The sequence below is a fragment of the Crassostrea angulata genome, chromosome 1 (genome assembly GCF_025612915.1).
Source record: "Crassostrea angulata isolate pt1a10 chromosome 1, ASM2561291v2, whole genome shotgun sequence".
NCBI classification, from domain to species: domain Eukaryota; kingdom Metazoa; phylum Mollusca; class Bivalvia; order Ostreida; family Ostreidae; genus Magallana; species Magallana angulata.
The window spans coordinates 52,686,915-52,703,444 of NC_069111.1; the positions used below are offsets into that span (position 1 = coordinate 52,686,915).

General features: G+C 32.8%; 1 protein-coding gene across 1 annotated transcript; it reads right to left on the bottom strand.

Moving 5' to 3' along the window:
* Positions 1-7,807: 7,807 nt before the first annotated feature.
* Positions 7,808-10,456, bottom strand: LOC128181174 (uncharacterized). Its single transcript, XM_052849512.1, has 3 exons — positions 9,682-10,456; positions 9,445-9,576; positions 7,808-8,397 (listed from the first exon to the last, which is right to left on the bottom strand). Exons 1-3 carry the CDS (start codon positions 10,409-10,411, stop codon positions 8,003-8,005), a joined length of 1,257 nt encoding a protein of 418 aa, XP_052705472.1. The 5' UTR covers positions 10,412-10,456; the 3' UTR covers positions 7,808-8,002.
* Positions 10,457-16,530: the final 6,074 nt, after the last annotated feature.

The window sequence follows — 16,530 nt, forward strand, 5'->3', positions numbered from 1 at the left end:
GTTTAGAATTTGAACAACTAAAGGACATGTCGAGCTTATCTATAGGGGTTCAAGTTTACCTGGCGTGATGTCGTAATTTTCGTCTCAATCGGCGTATAGTTGACGATTTTCAACCCGCTTTAACCTTTTTCTTTTATTACAAATAAAACAAATAGGATTTGCTCTTTTAAACAGTACCAATTTTAATACGTCATTATATGAACTTAATTATATTTCCTCGTAGTCAAACATGCTAGTTTTTCCGTCTTTAGCATTGGAAATCCAACTCGAATACTATAGTTTTGCTCGATTTTTGTATGAATCGCACACTTTGATTGGATTTCCGCAAGCTATGCTTGATGACAGCTATCATATTAGCCAATCAGGTTTACAAATTGTAGAAAATACACTGGAATTCCCCCTCTCCGATGTATACACGAAGGTCAAAAACACTTTATAGTGTGAATTCTCTATGGTAAGCGACGTTTTAATGAAAAGAACTCACACTGATTCTTAAATTTTATAATTTTTCCCATAAGAATGTATATTTAATTAAGGTCTTCCACTTCCGATCACTCAGGTGACCTATTGCAATTGGTATTCGTCCGTCGTCGTGCGTCGTGCGTTAACAATTTTACATTTTTTTACTTCTTCTTGAAAACTACCAGGCCAATCGTTACCATTATTTGGTGTGAAGCATCTCTATGGAAAGAAGAATCTAAATTGTGAAATTCATGGCTCTACCACCCTGGGGTGCCACGGACAGGGCCAAATATGCAAAAAAAGCCAAATTTTTAAAAATCTGAATGAATGGTTATAATGTCCATGAAGCCCTCTACATAAATTGTGAAATTCATGGCCTCTGGTTTAGGGGTTCAGGCTCTAGGGTGGGGCCAATATGGCCATATAGTAAAAATGTATTAAATCTTAGAAATTTTCGTCTCTACTCCCATATATATTTGTTAAAAACTAAATGCATGATTATAATATCCATGAAGCCCTCTACCTAAATTGTGAAATTCATGGTCCCTGGGTCAGGGGTTCAGGCTCCAGGGTGGGTCCAATATGGCCATATAGTAAAAATGTATTAAATCTTAGAAAATCTTCTTCTCTACTCCCATATATATTTGTTAAAAACTAAATGCATGATGATGATGTCCATGAGACCCTCTACTAAAATTGTGAAATTCATGACCCCTGGGTTAGGGGTCCAGGCTCTAGGGTGGGGCCAATATGGCCATATAGTAAAAATGTATTAAATCTTAGAAAATCTTCTTCTCTACTCCCATATATACTATTAAAAAAAAATGCATGATGATGATGTCCATGAGACCCTCTACTAAAATTGTGAAATTCATGACCCCTGGGTCAGGGGTTCGGGCTCTAGGGTGGGGCCAATATGGCCATATAGTAAAATTGTATTAAATCTTTAAAAAAATCTTCTCTTCTTCCACACATATGGGCAAAAAACTGAATACATGGTTATGATGTCCACTAACTCCTCTACCTAAAGTGTGAAATTCATGGCCCCTGGGTCAGGGGTTCAGGACATGAGGGGGGGGGGGGGCAATATGGTAATATAGTGTTAATGCATATAATTTTTAAAAATTGTCTTCTCTATTCTCACACATCTGTATAAAAAACTGATTAATAATTATGTTTACCAGGAAGTCCTCTACTGAAATTTTAATTTTCATGTCCCCTCAAGGATGGGTTTTGACTCTAGGGCAGGGCCTAAATGGATGTATAAGTGTTAATGCATATAATGTTAAAAAATTATTTTTTTTACTCCCACACACCTGAGAGGAAAACTGAATTCATGATTTTGTAGACCAGATCTTTTAGTTTTTCGCCAAAAATATAGGTTTCAGAGTTCTTTTTGAAAGATTTCAGGCAGGAAGGTGGTCATCATTACAAATTTATGATTTTTCTACTTCAGTATGAAACCTTATTGATTAGATGCATATATGAGACTCCTTGATAAGTTTGTGTATGGGTTATATGCTACTCGGGTGACCGTTAAGGCCAATTTGCCTCTTGTTTTTGAAAGGTAAATGTCTCATCTTAGAGGTGATTTACAATGATAACAAAGGTGGGTGTTAACTCCTAATGCAATGGTGTATCATATGGCATTTTTGAATTTTTCGATATATGCAGCTTAGACGGGTGCAAATGTGCTACCTTGGCACTGGCATAATTATCCGGCACAGTTTTATATGCTGGAACCTCATATGGAAAATTACTCATTTTCGTTATCCCCCTTTTCAATAAAAAAAAATCAAACCAACAAACAGAATTCATTCCCATAACAATTATTTAAAATAAACCTCCAAAAGAAACTACACATTCATCCTACACCCGCAATATTGCCTTTTTCGATTTTTGTAATCGTTGTAGATTCATAGCTTTAATTTTATCATGATAAGAATATCTTAACGGTATTTGGTAAGTTATTTCAATTAGTGCTGAAACTTCAATGCATGCATAAGTACGCCAGATTTATGTACATTTAGTCTTGCCCGGCAACTTTTCGTATGTGTTGTTTGAGCTAGCAGTTTGAATTCATCACGAGAGAGAAAGATAGATAGAAGGAAAGAGAGAGAGAGAGAGAGATTCTGTCAATTTTACATTGATATCTTAGTATCGATAACTCCGTTTGTGTACAAAATTGATAATTTAATATTTGAGTATACGTAAAAAGAAAAAAACAAAAACCAAAAAAAGGAAGAAGGAAACTTTAAAAATCAAAAGTCTACATACCCATGTAACAGTGTATCAGACCGCAGGTGCTGTCACGATATAGAACGATGCCACGGAGTCTGCGTCATCTGTTTCATTTTTGGATATTTAAGGTAGTACAAAAGAGATAAGCTAAATTTTTCCTATAATTCAATTTTTCTAAAAAATTAATTTTTTTTTTCTTTGGAATGAAATCTTTATATACGTAAAATTTGAAAAAAATCCGACCTCACTATTTTTGCGCACATTGCCCCAAACCTACCATTGGGATCTCCTTTCAATGTAGTGTAAAATGAAATAGTCTTTGTTATAATTTTCTATGCCATTAAGTTATTTTTCAAGATATTACAAATATTTGTGCTGCTATATAAACAGGAGACCTTCTTGTTACTTAAAGCTACTGAAATAAATTCTAACTGGTAACTTAAGATAATTTCTCATGCGATATAATGTAAAACTAGCGCTTATGAATACTCTTTTAAGACGAAAATTTGCAGCACTTAACGGTATCTAAAAAGAAAATGTATAATTCAAATTTGAATAAAATTTAACAGTATGATTTGCATGACCCTGTATTTAAAATATATCAAAATAAAGAAAATTTAACCATTGGTTTTAGATTAATTAAGGTTTGAGTATGTTTGACGGGGGTAGAAATTGATAAAAATCCTAGATGACGTCATCATATTTGACCTTTGGCCTGTTGATATGACCTTGAAATTTGTATGACATAAAACCTAAACACTTATGGTGTTTGTTTTCAAATTTGAGGTCTTTACTTTGAAAAGATTACAAGTTACGCATTTTTAAATGATATAATGCTAAATTGCATAAAAATCATATGAACACCATCCAAATGTTATCGAAATACGTTGTATCTCATTTTTTTTGGGCCTTGATTAATTGATGTGTGTGATTTATATTTTTTCTTAAGATAATGGATCAAATTATTTTTTACATAATATTAAGTCATTATTTTGTGTATTTGAGAAAATATTTCAAATAAATAATTTCAGGGGTGTTTCGTACTACCTTAAGTGGAAATGGACATTGATGGTAACCTAACAACAAAACTTTATGATAAACGCGATGACTTCAATTTTTCTATAGTCAACTTTCCTAACTTATGTAGCAATATACCTTCATTACCTGCATATGGTGTTTTTGTCTCTCAGTTAATTCGATACGCAAGGACATGCTCTTCGAATGAGCAATTTCTAAGGCGAGGCAAGCTACTGACAAACACGTTTATAAAACAGGACTATCAACAGTCTCGTTTGAAGTATGTTCTATGGTCGATACAACGACGATTTGCTCGACAAAACTATGTTCATTGCAGTGTACAATAATGCACATTTTGTATGTTTATATTTTCATACTGTAACCTTGATATATCATAGTTTGGTTTCACAACTATATGTACATGTACCTAGTATATGTATTCACATGTTTGTATGTTGATTTTATGTACATGTATCTTTTTGTGTAGTGTGGTTGTAAACCAACATGTTAGGTGAATCAAAATTTTAACGAAAATTGAATTAAACTAAGTAAAGATCCTCTGCTGCAGCATATTAAAAACATTTCATTATGAAAAACGAATGATTTGTAACTGATAGTGTCAGATGTGTATTTATGTACATGTATATAAAGGAATTTATGTGATCCAAATGCTTATAGTTTGATGTATTATAATTTTACTATGTTACAATTAATTATTCAAATTTTTATAGTATGAGGATTTAAAGGGTCTTCTGGGGGGTTTTATACTCATACCGCTAAGAGCATTTTCAGGCTATTAGCCGGATCCTAAATATATCAATTTTGGCTCCAAATCGGTGTGCTTCGGAAGTTTTGCCCACCTCCACCCCTTCTATCCTCCTTACTAAAAGCTTCTCTTTTTTTGAGTGGAATGGATAACTTCCTTTTGTAAAAGGTGTGGGATATTTTATGGGCCCCACCTTCTGCTGCATTGTTGATAATTTACTAAATGTATGCAGTCTCACATTTTCATTTTAATATTCAGTATAACTTCATCTGGCGTTTTTAATAAATGCTCTTCACGCAAGCCAGAGTTTTTTTCTTTATCATGGTAGCAGCAGAACAGAGCGGCAAATGTGCTTCAGGTTCTATTCAACAGTAATAGTAATGTAGGGTTTACCAGTATTTAAGAGCACATAATCCAATTAAATGAAACATCAAAAAGCAATGTGAAAACTTAAGATTCGAATGGGTTATTTCTGAAAATGTTAAACAAATCATTAATCTTAAACAGGAAAGGAGGAAAAGATAATAGAGCTTGAAGAAAGTAACAAAGTTTTATTAAATGAGTATTCCTTCTGTGGTGGAAAAAACACAAATGAAATTCGCGAAACAATAATAACGCTAATGACTGAGTTCGGCTTTAGTTGCTTTAATTCAAACTTTCCTAAAAATATTGCAAACAAAAGATTGCCATGACTTCCAAGTGCTGGCGGTAGGTCTAGCTAGGTTGCTATGACATAAAAATGTCAATGTTTTATATTTAATCGTACAATAGCTCTTTAGAAATCGTTTCCTCTCAATAAATGGTTGTAGATAGGACACAATGACCCCCCCCCCCTTTCATATTTTTTCAGATTTTTGAAATCTTTAGAATAAGTCAGTTTTTGATCAGTTTTGGGCAAAAACAAACCAGTTCCAGAAATGTTAACATTCTTATCCTCAAATATTCAAGATGGCTGCACATCCCCCTTAAAAGGAAGAAACGAATACAGTAAAACTCGGTTATAGCGAAGTCCTAGGGATCAATGGAATCAACTCGTTATATCCGTAATTCGTTATATCCATATAACGAATTCGTAATAATAACTATAGCGAATTCACTATATACATGTTTTATATATATGCTAACAGACGGACAGTCATAGAATGGTGGATAGACACGAACTCGGGCGTATGGACGGTAGGACGGACGGACAAACATACACATAAAAAGGGGGTAAAATGAAGCTAAATATGATACGGGCACAAGAGGAAGATTAATAAAAAGATAAAAAGTAAAAGAAAAACTCATAAACATAACGTAAAAAAATAAAGAGGGGAACTATGATTGACGTTAAAATGTTATAAAATTGATAGTGAAAGTGTGAAAGCTGCCATTGCCACCAACGACTTTGCAGTCACAACTTCTAAATGACATAAAGTAATTGCTTCTTTATTTGGTTTTAAATATATATGTGCGCTGGACGAATTGAGGACACAATTCTGATTTAGCTACAGTTATGAACTTAGATACAAAAAAGTCAGTAACATTATATTCTTTCATGTATATGGAATTTATTTGACAAGCTAGATATTCACTTTTAATACAAATCATGCAAAACAAGTACATGGAAACAAATTTGGGACTTCATTCTTTTCTACACATAAAATTATTTTGGCAGGTACAATTAATCAAATCATTAACTTAATAAAATTTACACTGTTTTATATTTTAGACATTGCCAAAAGCTAGACTAATACGGTGTTTTTCAGGAAGAGGAAACTTGTGATACTGGTAATGACTTTTGTAATTAAAATCATTAAAGCTATTTCAAATGTAAAAAAATATCTCAATAACATGAACACCCAGAGTCGGCAAATTGACAAATAACGCTTAAAGAACTAGGTACAATTTAAGACATATTTTGCCCTGTTTTAGAATGAATTTAAAAATATCACAAAAAATTGAAATGTAACATTTATTTACATAAAAATACCCATAAATTAAGAATCTATAATTAATTAGTAACGTGATTAGACTTTCACAAGGTTTATTTTGATGTCATAAACAGCATTTTCCAGTAATTTTTATAAAACTGAGCAAAAGACACAAGTTCCATAGTCGTTTTTTGAATCGAAAAATATGTCCGCAGCCGTCGCCCACGATGAAACTCATATTATAACTTTATCATGTGATATCACATAAAATATATCAATTTCGTTGTGGGCAACGGCTGCGGACACATTTTCTTCTTCAAAAATATATGAGAAAATGTGCCATTTTTCATCATTTTTGACTAATTCTTAGAAATATGCCAAAATGTCTATGTCATAATTTTTTTTGGAAACAAGATAAACGTTGTTAACCTGGTACTTTATATACACACATGTTCAAGATGGTGTATGTGTATTTTTTTTAGATTTAAACAACCTTTGAATTTCAGGGCAAATATTGAAAGAAACTGTACTTTCTTCTTGATATCTGAATGATGGATTAGTTTAAACATTTTTTTTAAATCTACCTTACTATCTACTGTTTTTATTTTAAAAGCAAAAACAATTAGGGCAAATATACTTCGGGATAAAACGTATTTAGGTATAAATATACAGATGCAGAGGGCGAGCAAAAATACTCAAATTCGCTGATGTAACAAAAACGTGGATTTATTATTTATAGAAATAATTAATCCAAGCTTAAAAAGTCATTAAAACAGACAAAACGTTGCATAATTACGTTTGAAGGATCATCTATGGATGATTTTAATTATGATAAAAGTACTGACGGGAGTTGATTTTATCGATTATTATTTATCTTAAAATCAACGATATGTTATTTTCCTTGGCAAGTAGTTTATAATCTCTATTTGAATTACGCACATTTTTATAATATGGATTCTCGGACTTTTCCGACAAAAATTTCGAGAAAACCTCTTATGAATCATGTTGTGTAATATTTAAAAATAGAATTGATTTCATCAAACTTTGTATCGGTATTCGAAATATTTCAAAAAGTGTATGAATCAAACCAATAATGAACTCTAGTCTCGTTGAACCAGATGCTCTGCTGTCTTCGTTAATCTCCGACAAGTAAGAGGTGCAAGGTCTCGTGAGAACTCTTAATATAGACTGACTCTCTGCTTGTCCGAGATCAAGGAGACAGCCGATGGCTGAACGAGACTATATTGAACTCTGGCGTAGGAGTACAAACGACTGCAAAAAACTTCTAAATTGTTCGTACTATATAAAATCTTACTATTTCATAGGTATATATAAAAAAGTTTCCTTACAAAATGCTTCAGCGTACATTACATCGAATTAATCGATTATTTTCAAGAACTAACTCTTGTCAGCGGTGATGATCTGTGCTTAGGTCCTAACACTGCTTCAGTTCACACTGCATAGGAGAGTTGATTAAAATCAACTCCCAATAAAATATAGTTTGTAAATTAAAAAGTTGAGTTGTGATTTTCAAATCTCAAATTTCGTATTTCGATTCTAAAAGAGACTCTTGTGCTTCAAAGCGTTTTACAAAGTGTAGGTTTTATGATAGAAGAAAACCAGAGAAGGTCGTAATGGGAACATCTTGAGAGAAATAACTTTGTCCAGTGGAACGACTGACCCAGACAGAGTTCCCTGTGTATAACTGTAGAACCGCCATGTTTGTTCCCGTCATGTAGTTAGAACTGTTGTGGGACATTGTTCTGACTTTCTTTGAACCGTTAAGCACAATATCTAGATATATATAATTACTGTTGTACGTATTAACAGTAACAAAGAAAACGTATGTCCCGTCCGTGGGGGCGGTGAATTTCCCCGTGCTCGGATTGTATCCGTTTCCATTATTGGTGACAACATGAGGGAACACCAAGATGTTTCCAGACCATTTGCTAGACGTACCCGTCACCCCGACTGTGAAGCCCACACTTGTTTTCGAAACTGTAACAAGATCAGATTTTACAATTATGTATAGATTATGGTAAACAGTGTTCAATACCAAGTATAACCATAACCAAGTTCAAGTTGAGAGATAACTTTAACGTTAATTATTTAGTGAATATAACAATAAAACCAACTTTATACGTAGCAAAAAAAAATACCAGTTTCTATATTTGTCAGTTTAAACTCAATTTAGTTGAGTATCAATTCGTGGAATAGTTGTTAACCAAATATATAAATGATAACCAATTATATGAATATAACCAAAAAGCATAATGCATATTGCCATTGTTCATTCATGTAAACACATACTATAACATTGTCAGTGTCAATCAAAAAATTTAACACAGAATGATCACTTTTTATATTATAAGGTAAAAATGTACTAAGTTCAGCTCGATTTATTAGAGAGCCGATATAATTGCATAAACAAAGCTTTGAGGAATAATAAAGATGCTCGTTCTTAAAACCACAACAATCTTATATATATATACTTGTTTTTAAATCAGTGAAATGCAGTAAATACGAAACTTGCAATTGTTATTGTTTTTATATAGAACAGATATATGTGGACCAAAAATCTTGTTTTGTACAGATATTTTAATTCTATTTTTCATCTTTTTAATACAGGTACATGTATTTATTATTCTGTAACAGGTAATATTTCTTGATTTTACAAATTTTTTACCATATTTGGATACATGTACTATATATCGGAGATATTCAAGTAAACTAACAAATAAATTTTAAACAATCAATACGATATCTATACTTCTTTTTCACTTACATTCTAAAAGAAAGCAAGACATCTCATTATGTCAATAGCCTGTGAGTTCTCATTCGCTGACGGTGAATTCACATTAGGGCAAGCTGTTTTAACAGATATTTGTGTAGCATTCAACACAAGCTGACCTTTTTCCCATTGCACCTAGTTTAAATTTCTGCGCGACAAACATGGTTAATGCATTAAGAAAATCAACCTACATCATAGTTCTTATTTCGTAAATTCGTGCTCAGCGCTAAACTCTCAAATAATTATAAACGTACCACAATTGTTCAGCAGGGACATGTTCATTCTGAAAACCTCAAGTGATGACACAGCAGCTGACAACTTCAGCTGGGACTTCTGGAATTGCTCAACATCCGCTTTGATGGAGTTTATAGTGTTGTTCAGATTATCTTAAAAGAGATACAAATTAATTCACACCATTATGTTTCGTCATGTAATGGCTTATACTTGACTTCCAACTTTAAATAAACTATATTTCAAAAATCTAGCGATACCTGATATTATTTTCATTAAACTAGATTGGTCATTTCCTAATGCAGACAAGTTGTACACCAGTTGTTCTTGATAATCCTTTGAACTAAGCAACTTGTGGTTTATATCACCGACAGATCTATTTACGTTGGCGGTAAAATCGGTTAATCTACTTTCTATCAGCTCTGGAATCGACATGTTCAGTTCCATGGTATGTTTATTTAAGTCCAATAACGTTACAGACAGATAGCGCACCTCTATCTTGATGTCATTTAGGATCGTAGATGTATTTTTCTCAAAGTCTTCAATTTTGTCATTCACATGCCTTACATATTGAGTTTGGCTTTGTGAAACCTTTGTAAAATTTCCTTCAATTTCATTAAACCTGCTGTCAGTAGTCCTAAACTCGTCTTGGAATTTCACAGCTTGTTCTTTGAACTTCTGGTTCTCGGTTTTCAGCAACTGTACCTCATTTTTTAAGCTTGAGATTTCTTTCTCGGCATCATGGAGTCGTTTATTGCTAGTTAACATGCTTTCTTTCATCTCGACCATATCTTTCATGAGACTATGAACATTCTTCACCAGTGATATTCGAATAAGAGTCTCCTGGTTCAACAACTGTCTGAAGATATCGGTCTTTGTGTCCACTGATTCATCCCGTAACGTGCCGTTCTGAGGTTCCCCATCAGTAAGAATAGACAAACAGCTTAATGGGATTACACACAGGAACGCAAGTATGATGTACGACATCATGGTTAGAATTAAAACGACTAAGGGACAAATCAATCTTATTTATACCTTTGACCAAAAAGGGTTACAGTGTACAAAATTTAATGCCCATAAAACATTTGTACAGATTTCAAAAATCATGCGCAGTAAAGGAAGAATAAATTTATTCAAATACGTAACAATTTGTAATTGCTTTGAACAGTTTTCTCCTTCAAAATATTCTTGAATCTACTTTCAGTGCCCGTGGGACTTAAGTTAGTAAAGATGTAAATGATTATATCTTCTAACCAAGGAAAAAAATCCTAAGTGCAAGAAAAAAGCACAAACACTACACTTAAAATACTTAGACAAAGTTCAATGATTTAGAGAAAAGAAATATTTTCCGAAAACATATGCCTAAAAATTCATTCCCCCTATTTCAGCTACAAACAGTCAATATTTACACTTGCAAATGGTCTCTTATATAACATTTATTTACACTTGCAAATGTTTTCCCTTATTTAACACTAATCGAGCAATTCGCTGTTATTCCTGCAACCATAGACCGCGACAAAAAGTCAAAGTAGAGCATGAATATTCTGGGTCACTACTTTTTCTATGTACACACACTTACATCGACTTACGCAAAGGTATCCCACTCCTCAATGTTGTTTTTATCAAGAATTTCTTGAGAAGTATATCACTGAAATCTGTAGACAGAACATGCAATTTCAGTCTGATTTGGGTTTAAGTTATCTCTCTGATTTGGGTTTGTTGTCAGCATTTTTGATAAAGCAAATTTATTTCTTCAAATGTTGCTTTTAATGATGCACAATTGTCACATTGAATAGAAATATTTCGAAAAAAATTATGTGCGAAGCTGCATAAACGTTTTGGTGACCTTTTTTGCACTTAAAATAGGCAATTTTTATAGTAGTTACTATTTTATTTGGAATAAAAAAAAATTGAATATTAAGAATTTTATAAGATTTATCCAGTTTGCCTAGATATGCATTCAGTCCGTTTTGATGGAGTTTATAGTGTTGTTTAGATTATCTTAAAAGAGATACACTGACAGATACAAATTAATTCACACCATTATATTTCGTCATGTAATGGCTTAGACTTGACTTATAATTTTAAATAAATTTTATTTTAAAAATCTAGCGGTACCTGATATTATTTTCATAATAATTAACTAGATTGGTCATTTCCTAATGCAGACAAGTTGTAGACGAGTTGTTCTTGGTAATCCTTTGAAGTGAGCAACTTGTAGTTTATATCACCGACAGATCTATTTACGTTGGCGGTAAAATCGGTTAATTTACTTTATTTCAGCTATCAGGATCGTAGATGTATTTTTCTCAAAGTCTTCAATTTTGTCATTCACATGCATTTCATATTGAGTTTAGTTTTGTGAAACCTTTGTAAAATTCCCTTAAATTTCATTAAACCTGCTGTCAGTAGTCTTAAACTCTTCTTGGAATTTCACAGCTTATTCTTTTAACTTCAATTCTGGTTCTCGGTTTTCAGCAAATATACCTCAGTATTTAAGCTTGAGAATTTTATTGAAGCCTTTGACCAAAAAGGTTAAAGTGTACACAATTTAATATCCATAAAAGGGAAAATATTTTGTACAACTTTCAAAATTCATGCGCAGTAAAAGAAGTACAAAGGGTAATCAAACACATAACAATTCATTATTGCTTTAAAGAGTATTATTCTTCTTTTAAAACACTATTGAATCTACTTTCAGTGCCCGTGGGACTTGGGTGAGTAAAGCTATAAATGATTACATCCTCTTACTTTGAAAAAACAACACAAGTGCGAAAAGAAAAGCAGAAACACCACACTTGAAATACTTAGGCAAAGTTTAATGACGTAGGGACTTCTTACATGGTTTACATTATCCAAAACTATACGTGTATACCAACGCATCAGTTTCCCTCCTTTTTCAACTACAAATAATCTTAATTTTCTTATTCATTCTGTCAGAATTATGTCGTTATACATGAATGTCGTATGTTAATAGAACCAACGACTTCCTAAGTATGCAGATAATAATATGTCCATATTTTGATTTATTTATTTATAATTATGATAATAACTGATCAACTTGGTTAATCTTTTGTTATTGAAACAATATTGACAGTCTATGAACAAAAACAATTATACCAAATGAATAAAAGCATACTTTTCGGGGTTTTTTCTTTTTTGTTTGTTCCTTTGTTCTGTTGTCTACCAAAAAATAACCTGTTATCGACAAAAATCTAACAAATAAAAAACATTAAGATACATAGAAGTACGATATCATCCAAAAATATGCAAAAAAGCCACAATCGTGTTGTTTTCAAAGCAAATCGAAAATGGAATGTGATAAAGAAACACTGCCTAAACAAAACCTAAGCAATGATAAAACTATTTGAATGCGATTTGACTGTCTAATTTTTCAGAAAAGGTTTTCTGTTTTTAAATTTTGATAAGATAATATTAAATAGATCCATATGTTTTAGAAATGTAAAAATGTCAACCAGAGCATTTTGTTATAACACAAAAAGAGGATCAAATGAATGATCTTCCAGTAATTGGTATGATCTCAATATAGGGATAAATCATCTTTAATAAAATGTGATATTGTTCTTCTTTTTTATTTTGTTTTCACATATGTGCTCTCTAGGAAGAGTAAACCTTTATTCAATTTTAGACATTTGAAATGTTTTGAGCTTCAAATGATGATGACTAAGTCTAGAGTTTGCAATTGCCTTAGTCACTATTTTCCCAATTTCATTTCATTTACCTTTGTGAAAGAGCTATTAAGAGAAGAATAAAATTTGCGATTTAGTTATATTTGAAAAAAAAGTTAATGCATTGTAGGAGGGGAGAAAGGGGGAGGGTTCAAAAGAATTGATCAATATGATTAGTTCCTAGTAATTTTTTGTAAAGGTTTTTAACTTTTTTTGCCCCTTGCTAAAAGTTACGGTCCATTTCGTTCCGTTGAAATTTCCTCTTTCTATATTTGAATTTAAATAACTGTCGCTTTCCACCATAAAATAGGGCCCAGCACCGCATCCTTTGTTGCTTCATGCCTTAATAATTGTGAGTTAACAGAAACAAAGTGAGAATATTTTCTACAGAATTTATCTTTCTTATCAGAGGGACGTTCCACCTTAAGATGTTAGGTTTCTGATTATTGCAATAAAAAATACCCATAAAGAGTTTTTCTTACGTTTTAAAAAAAATATCTTAATGCTTTCATATCAGAACATTACAAGGATAATTTATATGAAGCTCTACTAAATACCTGTTTTTGTGTTACCATATAGCTATAACTCATATTGGTTGCGATGCTCGAAAATCTCTCTTGAGTTAAATAATAAATGAAGTTGAAATGTACAAAAATATTGTAATTACACAGACGTATCGTCTTATTGTACGTGTGTTGAAAAGTCAATAGATAATTTCAGATTCATTTTCTTTAAAAGCAGGTGTGAAATTATCAATTGTTTGGCACACACCTGTATATATCCCCCTTTTAAGGTGGCTTAAACGGACAACTGTATACTTATTCCAAATTAATATAACGTAAAAATTTCAATATTCTAATAATCGTTTAATTGTTTTAATTATTTGAATAAGGTGAAAAGGAATCATTCTTTGAATATTATGAGGTAATCATTACGGTCGGAGCGAGATCAAACATACTGTCACCAACTATTATTCGCGACGACTTAATTTCACGATTTACCTCATATGAACTGGTTCGCAGCGACTCATTTTCGTGACCAAACCTTATCCACACTTGTTTCTAGCTCACCTGACCTGGAATCATATTGCACGGCGTCCGTCTTTAAACTTTTAGCATTTTCAACTTGTTCTCCAAAACCAACGGGCCAATTTCAACCAAACTTGGCACAAAGCATCCTTAGGTAAATGGAATTAAAGTTTGTTAAAATGAAGGGTTATGCTCTTTCAAAGGGAGATAATTAAGAATTATTTAAAGTATGTTGGCATCTTTAAAAAAATCTTCTGTGAAAGCATCCTCAGGTAGTGTAAATTTTAATTTGTTGATACCATAATTTTCAATGTCTTCATCTCAAGTACCAATTGGCTAGAAAACCTGTTACCGGTTGGAAAGCATCCTCTTATAGTGTAGATTTAAATGTGTTTAAATAATGATCCCAGGGGTAAGGTGGGGCCACATCTACCGGTCAAATATTTAGATAGGAATATATAGAGAAAAATCTTTAAATATCTTTTAAAGAACCAATTGGTTAGAAAATCTATAACCTGTGTGGAACCATACTCAGGTAGTATAGATTCAAATTTCTTCAAATCATGATAGGTACGGTGGGGCCACAATAAGGGGTGATTTTTATATAAAAATATATAGAGAAAAATCTTTTTAAAAACTTCTTCTCAGAAACCAGTCGGCTTGAAAAGCTGTAACTGTGTGGAAACATCCTCAGGTAGTGTAGATTTAAAATTGATCAAACCATGATTCCCGGGGATAAGGTAAGGCCACCATGGGGATTGAATTTTTACATAGGAAAATATAAATAAAAATCCTTTTAAAATCTCCTTCTCAAAAACCACTTGGCCAGAAAAGCTGTAACCTGTGTGGAAGCACTCTCAAATGGTGTCAGTTCTAGTTTGTTCAAATCATAGTCCACGGGGTTAGGCAGGGCCAATATGGGGGTCGAATATTTAGATAGGAATGTAAAGAGAAATATCTTCTGTTCGAAAAGGGATTAAGCAGAAAAGTTGTTACTGTAAACAGGGAACGTTTTGCCCCCGTTTTATTTCGTCCCTTTTGCCCTCGTTGTCAGCGGGCAAATTTAAGACTTGGCGGGATCCAATATCTTATGTTATCTCTCTTTTAACACAACTGTGTCTGGGAATTCACGACGTGCCGAAGCTGTTATCATGTAAGGAAGAGCGAAAATTACACGGGGCGAAAAAGTCTTCGTACAGTACTTGAGAGAACGCATACTCAGGTAGCGTAATTTATTGAGATAAAAACCTTTAAAAATCAAATAAAAAGGATGAAACTATAATAGGGGTGGTCGGAATTTTACAAAGAAAAAAATTCATCATTTTAAAAATATATAGTATTACTAATATGCAAAAATATTGACATTTGTTAATTCTCAGTTGTTAAGACTGTGGCCGTGTATAATTCTTAGGCCACACAATGGGTTCAAAGTTTGACGCAGGTTCATATTTGTATGAACAATTAAAGGCCGGATCTGACCTAGTTGAATATCCACACGGACGGCAATTAAGCATATTAGGGAGAAGGCCACACCCCCAACTGATAAGACTACAGAGTAAAGATATAAATAGATACCTGCATAGCACAGACACGTGTTGAAATAAAAGACAGCATCACATGGTTTCACTATTTATTTTCCCGCTTTGAGTATACTTGTTTTATATAGCGCATCCATATATTATTTCTAAAGTTAAATGTTTTCTTTTTATAGTTTTTTTTGCCCTTTAAGCGTCTAGGGGCTTTCGGATCAGCCTTGAATGATACTGAAGTATGTTCTCTATTCACATTTTCATTCCAATGCAGAGTTCCAAGGAAAGCACGCACTTCATACTGTTCACTTCCAAATGCTATTCTTTTGTCTTGATAGACATTCAAAGTGTTATTAAAACTTTCCACAAAGTATGTATCTCTCCCTAAATTGAAATGATCTGGATATTTATAAATTGTGGAATTTACAATAACACTTTTGAGTAATTTAATTGCAACAGGATTTTCAAGCACAACTTTTGATGGTTCATAATTTGGATCTTGTTTACATCTTGAGCTAGGGTGGCATCGCTTGTGGTCATTTTGGTAATGGTCAACAATGTTGTCCAACAAAGTTCTCAAAGTAGTAGAATTGCCCTCACAATGCTTGGCTGCCCAGTAAAAATGTGTCGCAATAGGTTCCACTTTATCGACAAGTTCTTCGGACCAGGTTTTTCCTTCCTTGTATCTTGGTCCACTTGAAATATTAGTCAAGGCCTTTTTGATACTTTTGATGCCATGCCATAGATCATTTTGATTACATGTAAAGCCATGTTCCCGTTCTCTTACATATTTATTAATGGCCATGTTCCTGTCGTGGGTATGCACATTCACAGAAATGTCCCTGTTGTCAAAATCTTCATAA

Coding starts and splice junctions, on each gene's coding strand:
- LOC128181174 (XM_052849512.1), bottom strand. CDS start 10,411: ATGATGTCGTACATCATACTTGCGTTCCTGTGTGTAATCCCATTAAGC. Junction 9,577..9,681: donor TTTAATGAAAATAATATCAG/GTATCGCTAGAT, acceptor ATCTCTTTTAAG/ATAATCTGAACAACACTATA. Junction 8,398..9,444: donor GTCCCTGCTGAACAATTGTG/GTACGTTTATAA, acceptor ATCTTGTTACAG/TTTCGAAAACAAGTGTGGGC.